At 43.6% G+C, this 13,036-nt stretch overlaps 1 protein-coding gene across 16 annotated transcripts in view; it reads left to right on the top strand.

The window, feature by feature from the left end:
• Positions 1 to 13,036, top strand: part of AAK1 (AP2 associated kinase 1) — a 164,175-nt gene that overhangs the window by 109,576 nt on the left and 41,563 nt on the right. For all 16 annotated transcript variants that reach the window (XM_087863469.1, XM_087863472.1, XM_087863470.1 and 13 more), the window contains exons 9-13: positions 216 to 319; positions 2,263 to 2,342; positions 6,227 to 6,381; positions 7,329 to 7,648; positions 10,603 to 10,878. In XM_087863469.1, the coding sequence (XP_087719595.1) occupies positions 216 to 319; positions 2,263 to 2,342; positions 6,227 to 6,381; positions 7,329 to 7,648; positions 10,603 to 10,878 (935 nt within the window). The remainder of the gene's footprint in view (positions 1 to 215; positions 320 to 2,262; positions 2,343 to 6,226; positions 6,382 to 7,328; positions 7,649 to 10,602; positions 10,879 to 13,036) is intronic.

Below are 13,036 nucleotides of genomic sequence, written 5' to 3'. Positions count from 1 at the left end.
CAGTTCAGAAACTTTGTTACTTTCTTGTGCATATTAAAAAATTTAGGGAAGTTAGAGCTTCCATTTCTGAGAGGGGAGGAAAAGAGCTAATGTACACTGTTTGACTTTTATGAGAAATGAAAAAAAATCATTTGGTAACAGAGAAATTAATGTTTTCTAGCTAATGTAATAAGTATTAGGGTATTATTAAATATGTTCACATACGTTTGTCTTAGGATATATGTTGGAACCAGACCCTGATAAAAGGCCGGATATTTACCAGGTGTCCTACTTCTCATTTAAACTACTCAAGAAAGAATGCCCAATTCCTAATGTACAGGTATGTGAAAGGTGCTTTTTAGGGGGAGTAAACATTATCAGATTGTCATTTAAAATTCCTGGGGTGTGAACCAGCTATTTAATGAATATAGATGTCCCTTGTTTTGTGTGGTAGGGGGCATTCAAGCAGAGCTAACTATGAAGCAATTACTATAAAGAGAATCCAATTTTCCCATAGAATTTAATTATTAAACTAGGCAATTATACACACACACACACACACACACACACACACACACACAATCCCTAGGGATTGAGTTGAGCACTTTGGGTGAAAATTAACCAAACTACTATCTTGTTAACTTCCACAGTTCACTAAGAGCCCTGTGCCTGTTGTATTTACCTAGTGTTGGTAAAGCAGGCCTCTGAACTTGCCCCCGTACGGACTGGAACATAAGCCCCTTGTCCCTTTTCTCTTTTATTGCATCAGAGCTTTCTTGATTCTGCTTCTACTCACCGCCATCTATAACTCACACTCCTTTCCCTCTACCCTCCTCACACACATCAGGCCATAGGAATGTTTTCTATTTTAGTAATCCTAAGCTCTGCACTCAACAGTTTTCAGAATACAGTGCTTGCAACCCCCCTTTTTATAGTCTTAGCATATTTTTCATGTGTGAACCAGTTCCCTTGAATATTTTACTAATGGATGCCATAATAAATAAGCTCTAATCTGAAATTGTCTTCCAGTTTTCCCAATAATGAACTTTTGATGTCACTGTTGGAACTTGAGGGTACTGATAAATAACACTGCTCTTTCACTCCTATATCCGAATCAGATGTGGGAATCATTCAGATGGAACTCAGAATATTGGCTGTATTACTAATCAGATTGAGTCAGAGAACGTAGCTTGACCAGTCAGGCTCCCTAACATTAGATCCACGTGACTGAGCAGGGAGCACCTGATTCTGCAGAGACAGGCTCTCACTTAAAGGAGGGAGGGCACGGGTGAGCCAGGCGAGCTCACTTTTTTCTCCCAGTCCTATCAGTCAAATAAGTTACGCTTCTCCCTTGGGAGAGGAATGCATGGAGAGAGGAAGAGAAGCAAGGAGAGATATCCTAGCAGAAGTTCTCCCCACATGGAAACATGGAGGAAATGGGAGGTGCCTCCTAAAAGCCTAAATATTTACTATTACTAGTATTCCATTTGTCAGCTTTCCAGATTAAAATGAGGAATCTTGTACAGGAACCTAACATGACCATGTTTTTCTTTCGCTGCCCCACTTTCCCATTCATAAAGTTAAATAACCTAAAATATAATTGGAAGCATTCAGATTGGTAACTAGTTTTTAAAAAGTCAGCTTCACAAGTCTCAAGCCATTTGGTACTCACTCAGCAGTGCTAAGCAGTGGTCTTGTGGCTGGGAGCAGGAGTGCTCTCTCTGGAGCCGGTGTCAGGTGGCCCGTGCGGAATCTAGGTGGGAGGAGTTCTGCTGGCCTCATGGGTCGAGGGGTGCCTCACACACTGGGAGAGGTCCCAGGACTGCAACCAAATGGTTCGTGGCTGTGGTTTTCTCCCAGTGTTCAAGATAGAACAGAGAATGAGTTCCGGCTGGGCATGCTGCTAGTCAGCGCTGACTTCTGTGAGGTCGCTGATAGCTTAAATAGTAATACAGGCTACAGCCATCTCTTTCCCATTCCATTCTTAACACCACCTCTAAGCTGTGTGGTAGGAAGAGAGGGTCCAGAAGGTTGGGAGTGTGGGGGGAGGAGCACACCAGATGCAGGCTGCTCTGTCCTCTTCTCTGATACGCTGCCTCCCTGAGAGGGGCTGAGACGGGTGGGATCTACCTTTGGTTGACTTCCCTTCCCTCTAGTAGACATCGGGGCTTGGCAGCTCCTCCTGGAGATCCCGACATGTATTTCTATCGGCCCAGCCATGCTGGTATTCTCTTACAAAGAAATCTGCAATGTCCCTTTTTTGGTTTCTTTTCAATTCTATAGAACTCTCCCATTCCTGCAAAGCTTCCTGAGCCAGTGAAAGCCAGTGAGGCAGCTGCAAAAAAGACCCAGCCAAAGGCCAGGTAAGAACTGCCCGAGTGCACAGGCCCCGCACCAGCTGCCACGGTGGCAGGGCAGGGTGCCTGGTGATTGTCATGCTCCCGTGGCCAGAGGCTGCGCAGAGCAGGAGAGCAAGCTCTCTTCCGGGGAGTGCAAGGAGAAATATAATGGAACACAGCGATCTACATCTGAAAGAGAATGAAGAACTCCTCAGCTGTTTCTCTTGCTTGGGGAGAAGTACGGGGGCATTCAGAGATGAGGCAACAGCCAGTGTTAAATAGTGCTAAAAAGAATGTCCTACACAGGTGCCCTGGTCTTCACGTAGCCTGGTTCACCACCCTGGTCCTTCACCCCCCTTACCTTCTTACTTTCTGTGGCCCTGACCACATCAAGAGAGTGCTGGTCAAGGCATGGACTCCGTGAACGGCAAAAGAGCTGTGGGTCTTAGCTAATCACAGTCCATGTAACCTGGGGTCTTCCAAGAAGCAGATGCCAAGAGAGGATTGAAGAAGCTAGGATTTTATTTGACCATGAGAGAAAATAGGGAGGCAGCCAGGGAAGCTGGAAGAACCATCAAAAGACGAGGTAACTTGAACCCAGAGAGAGGAAGGAAGAGTGGGTGGAAGTGACCTAAAGCTGCCACACAATTTAAGGAAGGTTCACCAAAGGTGTCAGGGAACCCTGAAGCCAGAGTCAGCTACCAGAGGAGCCCCTATGTCCCGGGAACAGGCCTACTTTAATATCCCTGTGGCTGGGGTAAAAGGCCGGGAGAGCCTGTGAGAAGCATGGCCCCGGAGCGAGCATGGCAGTGGATTTCAGGAGCACAGCAGCCGGGGTACAAGGTGTTTGCACCCCTTGCGAGCTGCAGGTCTGCCGGGCACAGCCTCGTGGCCGCCGTGCTTCCAAATGGCAAATTCTGAGGGTAGTCGAAGAGATGTTTATACCTCTTTTTTCTACCATGTTCCCATGGCAAGGAGACATTAGCCACAAACTATCAACGAAGTACTCTAGATGGGAATATGTGAATTTTAATAGAACGATAAAATAATTTCTACATTTTAAAACATTCTTAAATGTTTATGGAATAAATGTAAATGCTGATGTGGCTTCAAAAGTAAGGAGACTTTCGTTTTTCACAAACTTAGCAAACTACATTCATGTTGTTACTTTGTGGTTTGTTCTTACCTAAGTCTGCCATGCTTGCCTCTGGAAATTGCTTTTGAGGCTGATTTAATTAGCTGAGTATTTGGGGTTTTGGCCATATTACTCTAGGCCCAAATATAGGAGGTACCGAGGCTAAACAAGGATCCATTCCCACAAAGCCCCTGCATTTATAACAGTGACGATAACTGGCACCATTCTGAGTGGTGCTGTGTTGTGTCAAATGAAGAGAATCGTACCTGTGCCATAAGGCAATAGTGAACATCGGTGACTGTGAAACTGTTCTATAAACTGTAGAGTGCCCATGCTGTTAGTTTGTATGGCTCCATAATGCTGCGAGAATACACAGACCTTGCAGCCAAGAGATTTGGGCCTAAGGTGTACTGTCTGTAATTTACAGTGATTTCATTCGCATTACCATATTTGCTCCCCAGTCCTAAGAGGTAAGTTTTTCTTTCTAACTCCGTTTTTAAAGTAATCACTCTTCATTGAGGCATCATGTATTCCAGATACCATAGGAGGTTCTTTATATAAACAAGATGTCTTTATTTTCCTTGAAATAAATCTATGAGCCATTGTTGTTCTCGTTTTACAGAGGAGGAGACAGACTCAAAATTGTAAGTGGCCCAAGGTAATCAATCAATATGTGGTACAAAAAAACCAGTGATTCCAGCATCCATACGCTATTCTGTACATTAAATGATTTGCCCACAAACACATAGAAGTGACAACTTAGAGCCAGATCTCCTGGCTTCAAAGTCTGTATTTTTTCACAGCATATTGAAGTCTATATGAACTAACATTTTGAGCACTTTACAGTTTATAAAAATGGTTTCACAGTCATTGATGCATTTGATGTTCGCATCTGCTTCGTGATGTATTATTTTCTCCATTTCATACAGAAAGAACCCAAAGCTCTAAGACAAGGTAAAATGACATACCTATTATCACACAGTTAGTGAGGAACCCAAGCTCAAATATAGTTTTCTCTGACTCCAAATTCCTTTATCCCTAAGATGTTACCCTTAAGAGAAGTCCATCCGGGGGCGCCTGGGTAGCTCAGTTGATTGAGCGTCCAACTCTTGATTTCAGCTCAGGTCATGATCTCAGGGTTGTGGGATCGAGCCCTGAGTTGGGCTCCGTGCTCAGTGCAGAGTCTGCTTGAGATTCTTTCTCTCTGCCCCTCTTTCTACTCATGCACTCTCTCTCTCTCTCAAATAAAAAAAAAAATCTTAAAAAAAAAAAAAGAGAGAGAGGGAGAGAGAGAAATCCATCCAGTGTGGAGATTCTTAGCATTTGGTTTCTATAGACATCTGTTCAACTTTCTCACCATTGGCTATATTTTTCTTACACCTTTCTCTTTTTCTCCAGCATTTGTCCTGTTTTCCTTCCTACCTTCCTTCCCCAGGTTATAGCCTCCCCAAATATGATAGCTTTGATATTATAAGTTTTCTACCCCACACAACAGCATCCCTCTAGAAGGATTCCAGAGGAAAGTCTCAGGGTCCACAGTGAACATTCCTTGGAAATATATCATGGGGAAGGCACATGGAGGCAATGCCAGACATATTTTGGAAATAGTCACAAAGCTTGTTTATTATTTTGGCCATAATTTCAGTCATACTCCCTAATGTGTGTTTTCAAAAGACCACTACTCTGGTCTGAGTTAGGTGGCAGCCAGCTGCCTGGACTGCTCTAAATGAACGGAAGTTATCACAAGGAATGAGTAGACCACCCAGCAGTCCTCCCTATATTAATGTGGATTCGATTTGGCAGTTCTGCCCCACACCCAGGCTTCTTCAAGCTTATCACTCTACCTTCCCTACGATTGTAGCCATGACCTCACGGACCTTATTCCAGGCAACAGACGAATGAATAGCCAAAGAGAAAGCGAGACAAATGGCATACCCTAGCTATTTCTTAAGGCTTCTGGAAACTGCCGTATAACAGTCTGCCTTCCCATGTAAGGCTAGAACTTAGACACATAGCCACACCTGATTATAAGAGAGGCTGGACAATGTGATTTTTTACTCTGGGTGAAATCCAGCTAAATTTTTTAATTAGAATATATTTTACATATAACATTGTATAAATTTAAGGTGTATAATGGTTAAAAATTTTATTACCCTGAGAGGAAAGGGAACATATGTATTGGAGGAGATGGATCCCTGTCATATTCCCCAAATCCTTTATCTTGAATTCTTTACTTATTCCTTCTAGTTGCCTTCTTGGATTCACTCATTTACGTGCTTTTTTTTATTGTAGAGAGACCATTTTGACAACTAGTTCTAACCAAGTTTGAGTTCCCTCTACATTGAAAAACACCTGTTTCAAACCCCTTTCCATCATCACCTAAAGTGTATTCTGGGAAATTCTTGGAAGTATTAGGTGGAAGGGTCCCAAGGTCAGGTAAGCTAGAGAAACGTTGCGTTCTCTGTAGGGCTCTCTTCAAAGTTCTCCATGCACATTCACACGTGAAAAGTTCTGCTGGAAAGAAATATGCTCGATGTGTTTTGATTAGTTTGTTAAAACTTCTTTCCCACCAACCCTTTTATCGTAACATCTAGTAACACATAACATCCTGTGGAATACCCTTTGACAAATGTCGATTAAGCAGATCTGGAAGGTTTGGATGAGCGTGGAGGGGAAAGCCAACCCATCAAGTACTCTGAAGACTATCTGTCTACCCCCTCCCACTCTCCCACACGTTAATGTGAATCTGTGTTTTCCCCCCTTCCTTTTCTAGACTGACAGATCCCATTCCCACAACAGAGACTTCAATTGCACCCCGTCAGAGGCCTAAGGCTGGGCAGACTCAGCCCAACCCAGGAATCCTTCCTATCCAGCCAGCCCTGACACCTCGAAAGAGGGCCACGGTTCAGCCCCCACCGCAGGCTGCAGGTCAGTAACTCAGTTGGTTTGAAATTTGGTACACCTCTTTGTTATCCCGGACATTAACAGAAGTCTCGGGAAGCCTACTTTTGCTTCAGGAATGGAACCCAGAGGCACATAAGGAATAATGGTTTGCCTTGAAGAACAGGAGGTGAGCGCGCATTGAAATTACATGGCATGTGGCTGGCAAAAGGGAAGTCCTCTCACTGGATTCTGTGGGGGACCTCCAAGACCACTGAAACCTGATATCTCTATTTTTTCTAGTCTTGGCCCTGATTTTGTGCCTTGGTCCATTCATCCCATGCCTTCCTTTTTATTTCATATTCTTCTCTTGGCCTTTAAAGAAACAAGACTGTTCTCTTTTTGACACCAAGGCATTGTTTCTTTAATACTCTGTCTTCTTAAGTATCTGTTACCACTCAGTTTTTTGTTATTCTGGTTCTAATGAGATGACTGAGTTTAGAGGACCCAAATTATCAAGTAACTGAACTTAGTCATCACTTCCCCTACCAGGAAGCTGCTTTTAGTGAATTTGGTGGTCATCTACTTATCGCCAGGCATCTAGACTGGAGGTCGTGTAACTTACATGTAAAACATCAAAGAATGCTTTTGTCCTGAAGTTTAAGTGCAAAGATTATATTTGAATACAGTAGCATCAAAGGCCAGTTGAATATGGAGATACTCAGGTGCTGACTAGAGGAGTAATTGACTAAATGGGATGGTGAATAAGGGAAGACTTTCTGAAGGAGACAAGCATTGAACCTTGTTACTGAACCTTGTTTTGAAAAATAAGTAGCACATAGTTTAGCAAGAAGAAGATGCAAAGACAGAAGCACACAGCTCTTGGGATTATCTGTCCATTTATCACCCCCTCTTTATTTCTTTGGCAAGAGAAAGCAGGCCATTTTTGTTTGGAAGAGTTTTGAACCCTTATATGAAGTTTATTCTCATTACAGGATCCAGCAATCAGCCCGGCCTTTTAGCCAGTGTTCCCCAACCAAAAACCCAGCCCCAACCCAGCCAGCCTCTACCACAGTCTCAGCCCAAGCAGCCACAGGCTCCACCCACCCCACAGCAGACACCGCCCACTCCAGCCCAGGCTCTGCCCACTCCAGCCCAGGCCACACCCCAGCACCAGCAGCAACTCTTCCTTAAGCAGCAGCCACAGCAGCAGCAGCAGCAACCTCCCCAGCAACAGCAGCCAGCTCCCCAGCAGCCCACGGGCACGTTTTACCAGCAGCAGCAGCAGCAGCAGCAACAGACCCAGGCTCAACAGGTAAAGTGTTCAGTCTGACCCTTGCTTGGTGTATCTGGGGCAGTGATGCGGAAAGGTCCTGTGGGTACAGGTATCCTCCTTGAGAAGCCCTGGGAAGACAGGGAGCCATTAGACATTGCATCATTGCTTCTCCCGGAACTAAAGACTAGAAAGCATTGAATAGTGGACCCGTCGCTGGGCCGCTCACACCCCTTTCTTGGGCCACGGGGACTTCTTCACCTAATGGAGGAAGCTCGGCAAAAGAGGTGTTTTTAGGGACTTTTTTTCTCTTCTCTCTCTTTTTTTCTAACACAATTGTACCATTACCATACTAAAAATAATTTCTTCTTATTATAAAATATCCAGTAATGTTTAACTCTTCCTGATGTCTCATAATTTCAGTTGGCTTGTTCGAATCAGGTTCCAAATAAGGCCCACATGTTATATTTAGTTGTGAATCTTTTTTCTTCCATTACCTTTTTATATTTTTTTCTACATTTTTTACTATAAACGTATTCATTTTATAATGATTGACATATCTTTTAAGTCCCCTTTTATTCATAGTGCCCTCTCCCTCTTTCTTTTCCCTTCACCATTTAATTTTTTGAAGAAACTGGGTCACTTGTCCTGTAGAATTTTCCACCTTCTGGATTTGGCTGATTGCATCCCTGCGGTCATTTAATATGTTCTTCCATCCCCTGTGTAAACTGGTCATTTTTGAGGCTTGCTCAAAATTCGATTCAGTTGGATAGTTCTTTGTTCTTCTGGTCGCATCACTCAGGAGGCTTATAAAGTCTAATGAGACTTTATATCTTCTTAAGGCTTATCAATATTAGGATCAGTCGGTGAGTTTGGTGTTGCTGTCTGATCCATTCATTCAGTGTCCCTGATCAGTTTAGCAGCAACTGCTGATCATTTCCTAAGTCCATTCACTCATTAGGGATGGCAAGATGGTGATAGTCTAGCCTTCCCTCTTTACTTAGGGGCTGGAATTTTTCTGTGAAGAATTTTTCTTAACTATTTGATGACCCTGAGTACTGTTTACACAGAAAAGGCAGAAAAAAACGCTTGATTCTTTGCCTGTGTTTACCAGTTTTCAGAATGGGTTTTTTCCTAGTGTCATCTAAAGGTGAACAGAGGTTTTTGATTTGTTTTGTTTTAGTATCGTCATGAATTCAGGGATCTTTATAATGTGTCCAGACATTGCCGTTTTTGAAATTTTATTTTGATGCCTAAATTGCCCCAGCTTTGGCCAGCGGAAGTCTCTTCAGACTGGCTCCTAGGTCTTTGGTGGTGACCCAGCCATCTTTAATGCTTTCCTTGCTATTTATTGTAACAGGCCATTCCAGGCTTACTCTGCCCTTGACCTGGATACAGCCATTTCTCTGAAGGAGCTCCATTTCCTTTTAAAAATGGTATTTAGAGACCGCAGTTTGGTGCTAAGGATACTCACTTGCTAATGGGTCAGTTATTGTATTTAGGCCTTTTCAGTGGATACTTGGGAAATGTATTTTGTTTGTTTTGTTTTGTTAATGGAATATGCACTATGAATCTAAATTTATATTCTTAATTCAGAATTGTAATTATAGGATTTTTGCTTAACTCCTTGGATTTTATATTTGAATTTTTCTAATCTGAAAATCTTGATTCCTAATAACATTAATAAACATTAACATAATCATTTAATTGCTTTATAATTTCAAGATAATAGTGCCAACACGAGTACTGGAAACAGTGTAAGATTTCTTTGCCCTTTTCGTTCTTAGAAGGTTTTGCTCATTCTTTTCTGGAGAGTTTGGCTATCCATTTGAAACACAGGTTTATTTGTTTCATTTTGCTTTTGATTTACAGTTACTGCCAACTTTTGGGTTAATTTTGTTTTATGAAAATATAAAACATTTACAGAGCTTCAAAGTTAAATCTGCAGAATTCTGCCCCCTCCATCCCATAATATAGAGGGAGCCCTCATTCCTGTTTACAACTCGAGAGGATTCCCTTTTAAGGATACATAGCATGGTTTATTCAGTCAGTGTCCCCTGTTGATAAACATTTGGTCATTTCCAGCGTTTTGCAGTTATAAATAGGCAGCTATTTATTGACATCTGCTTCTTTGCTAACCCTTCAAACTTTGCCACAGGAGGCAAACAGTATCCCCTCAGTTACCTCTACAACTAAGTAACAGTGTTTGGGATGTTCAAAGACAAGATCTTGACCTTTGTTAATCAGTAGGCCCTTGTTTGACGTGTGTGTGTGTGTGTGTGTGTGTGTGTGTGTGTGTGTGTGTGTGTGTCTGTGTGTGTGTCTGTGTGTGTGTCTGTGTGTGTGTGTTTAGCAGTGCAGAGTAGACAGACAGATAAAAGGAATCCCTATCCGTAGACAGTTTATAAGAGAATATAACTTGAAAGAATTGGTTACCAATACAAGATAAAATATCAGTAAGTGTGGTAGAGTGTACTGAACATTTTGAATGTTTAAAGGTGGGACAGCTAATAAGAGAGAGATGTAGGGAAGTAATTTTCAGAAGGGCTTGAATGGACTCTTTATAGCTGGCTTAGCATTTAGGTTATTTTCAGTGTCATTACTGCTTCATCCTGTTCATGGAGCGAAGCATTTTAATCTTCGCTGCTTCCAAATCCCTTTACAAGAGGGATTACTTCTGTGATTGGGAGATCGTTTATTAGCTTCTGTTACCCTCCAGCATGGGAAGTCACAAGGTGCATGGTCAGATGGATGCCCTCAGGCTTGCCATAGAAGCCCACCCGGAAGCCAGGACGCGGTGCAGGAGGCAGCCCAGCGCAGGGGGTGCAGCCTGGCGGTGTCACGTGCTGTCAGGTTTCTTTTAATGCCCCGAGGGTCCTCCCTTGCCTTTGGCTTCAGACTGGGCTTGCTTATTCCTGAGACATTTGTCTTTTGTGGAATACTGTTCTGAGACAGGCTTTCTTCCCCTCCTCCTTTTTGCCACTTCTCCCGCTCAGTTTCAGGCAGTACACCCAGCAGCCCCGCAACCAGCCATCTCCCAGTTCCCGGTGGTGTCGCAAGGAAGCTCTCAGCAGCAGCTGATACAGAACTACTACCAGCAACAGCAGCAGCAGCAGCAGCAGCAGCAGCAGCAGCTGGCCACGAGCTTGCACCAACAGCAGCTGCTGACTCAGCAGGCCGCCTTGCAGCAGAAGACCGCCGCGGCCCCGGCACAGCAGCCACAGGCGCCGCCCGCTGCAGCCCCGCAGACGCCCGGGGCCCAGGAGCCGGCGGTAAGAGCTGGCCAGGCTCGGCCAGGGCTCCGCGAGGGCTCGGCCAGGGCTCGGAGTGCCAGAGCAGGAGAGCGTGCGGTGAGGGCTGCCCAGAGCCCGGGCGGGGCTCCTGCATTCGGGCGAGGCTGCTTCCCCAGGCTTCTGGTTAAAATATTTGATTTTTTTTTCTTGTTATGCCTGAGGTCAAGATGAGGTATTCTGTAAAAGGTAGAGTTTAAAAAAAAAACGATTCTAGGCTACTGATGAAGATGAGTGTTCTTTTTTATCACTCTAAAATTAGAGTGGCAGAAAGAGCTGCTCACTATCTCCGTGCCAGTGTTGAGCAGTCAAGGACCTAGGTAGGGTTAGAGTGAATCCCTTTCCCTTCAAGGGCCAGTTTGACCTTTGTGGCCTTTCCAGTCTCTGGAGGTTTACGTGGATTCCCGCCTTTACTCTGAGTCCTGATAGGGTTTTATTTATTCTTGGTCTTGGACAACATTACCTCATTTAAATCTACCATGTAGCGGCCTTGAGGGCCTTCCTTGCTGGGACCATTTACTGTGACCCAGTCCTCCAGGCACCAGAGCAGCTGAGTACTGGTTGAGCCGTCCTGTGCGTTTAGAAATTGGGCATCCACATACTGGCTGACGAGAGCGTCAGAACCCCTCATTCCTCTCCTGATTGAGCCTTACAGCTTCAGCATCCTCAGGCACATTGTGTTTGGCCTGTATTAAGTGCTCTTAATTCTGTACTCACATATTTCTGAGTGATAGTGAAGAAAGTATTATGGTGATAGAAAGACATTTTACATATCCGGCCCATAGAGCATCGCAGCTACTCTCTTATTCCCAGGGAAGTCCAACTACTAGACGAATGAAGGAAAGGTAAGAAACTATCTTTCTGAGAATTGATTTCTAATAGAGTCTTGTCGCCCATCTTAAATCAGAAAACCATCCCTTCGAAAGGAAGCAGTGCCGTAAATAGATGGTCTTCTTTGAGCCTCAGCTAAGCGTGTGTTCAGTGTCTTTACACCTTCGTTTCTGAAACAACTCAGTCTCCCCGCAGGCGTGTGGTAGACAGCTACTCTCTGTATTTTTAACACGGACGAAGGTTCCTCTTGTTAACGGAGTTTTTAAAAAAATTATATGATGTAGGTAGTTGAGATCATAATTATCTAGCTTAGTCCCTGCGTTTACTGGAATTGGAAACTAGGCCCAGGCTAGAAAGGGATTACCCAAGACACACAGACTAATAGCAGCAGAGCTGGGGAAAGAACCAAAGAATCCTCATCTGTATTCGAGGATAATAATAACAAATGCTCATCCAGGGGGATGAAATGATCAATAACCATTGACTACATTTCTTACAAGGTTTGCCTTTGCTGTCCCTCTCTCGGGAATGAATTATAAACCTTCTCCATGCTCCTTGGCTGAAAACATATTTTGAGCACTTTGCTCCAGGGTAGTTCTTTGAGGGGATGGAAAAGAAACAGGAGCAGAACTTGCTTCAGCCAGGAGCCAGAGAGCTTCCCAAATTTGACCCATCTCTTTCTCTGGTGACCCTTGGCAGGACTTACCTAGACAAACAAGTGAGTGAATGTAAAGAATACCCTGCAGCCATCTTAAAGCAATAATCTACAAAAGGAAAATGGCAGTATGCCGTAGATGTTTATTATAGCCTTATTAGTAACAGCCAGAAGAATCAAAGTAACCTAATTGTTCAAGAACCCAACTGTGTAGCCATTAAATGGTTATAGAGTGTACAACAATGTGAAACACTCATGAGGTAATGTTGAAATTATGGGAAAAGTATGTACTTGGAAAGGAACTTAAATATAAGATACCAAAAAGATAAAAACAGTTGTATTAGGATAGTGGAATGGAAGTCTGGGTGGTCCCCCCCCTTTGTGTAATTCTTGCATTCCTGAATCTGACTATAGTCCTTTTATAATTATATATTTTGTTCTTTAAAACAGTCTCTAGCAAGACCGACATCTGAGTCTACTTTGATTCTCCTTCCACTGTGGTTTGTCTGTCCCCCCCTTCCCCTTCCTAATCCCATCTTTGGAGGAGACATGATGGTGAAGCGAGGGACTTGGAGTCTGTGCTCTCTAAGGTCGCTTTTGACTCTCATATTCTTAGATTTGAAATGGAGATAAAACTGCCTGACGTGGTCATGG

The sequence above is a fragment of the Ursus americanus genome, chromosome 7 (genome assembly GCF_024610735.1).
Source record: "Ursus americanus isolate L20-20 chromosome 7, mUrsAme1.1.p, whole genome shotgun sequence".
Lineage (NCBI taxonomy): Eukaryota > Metazoa > Chordata > Mammalia > Carnivora > Ursidae > Ursus > Ursus americanus.
This window is presented reverse-complemented; position numbering and strand designations above follow the sequence as displayed.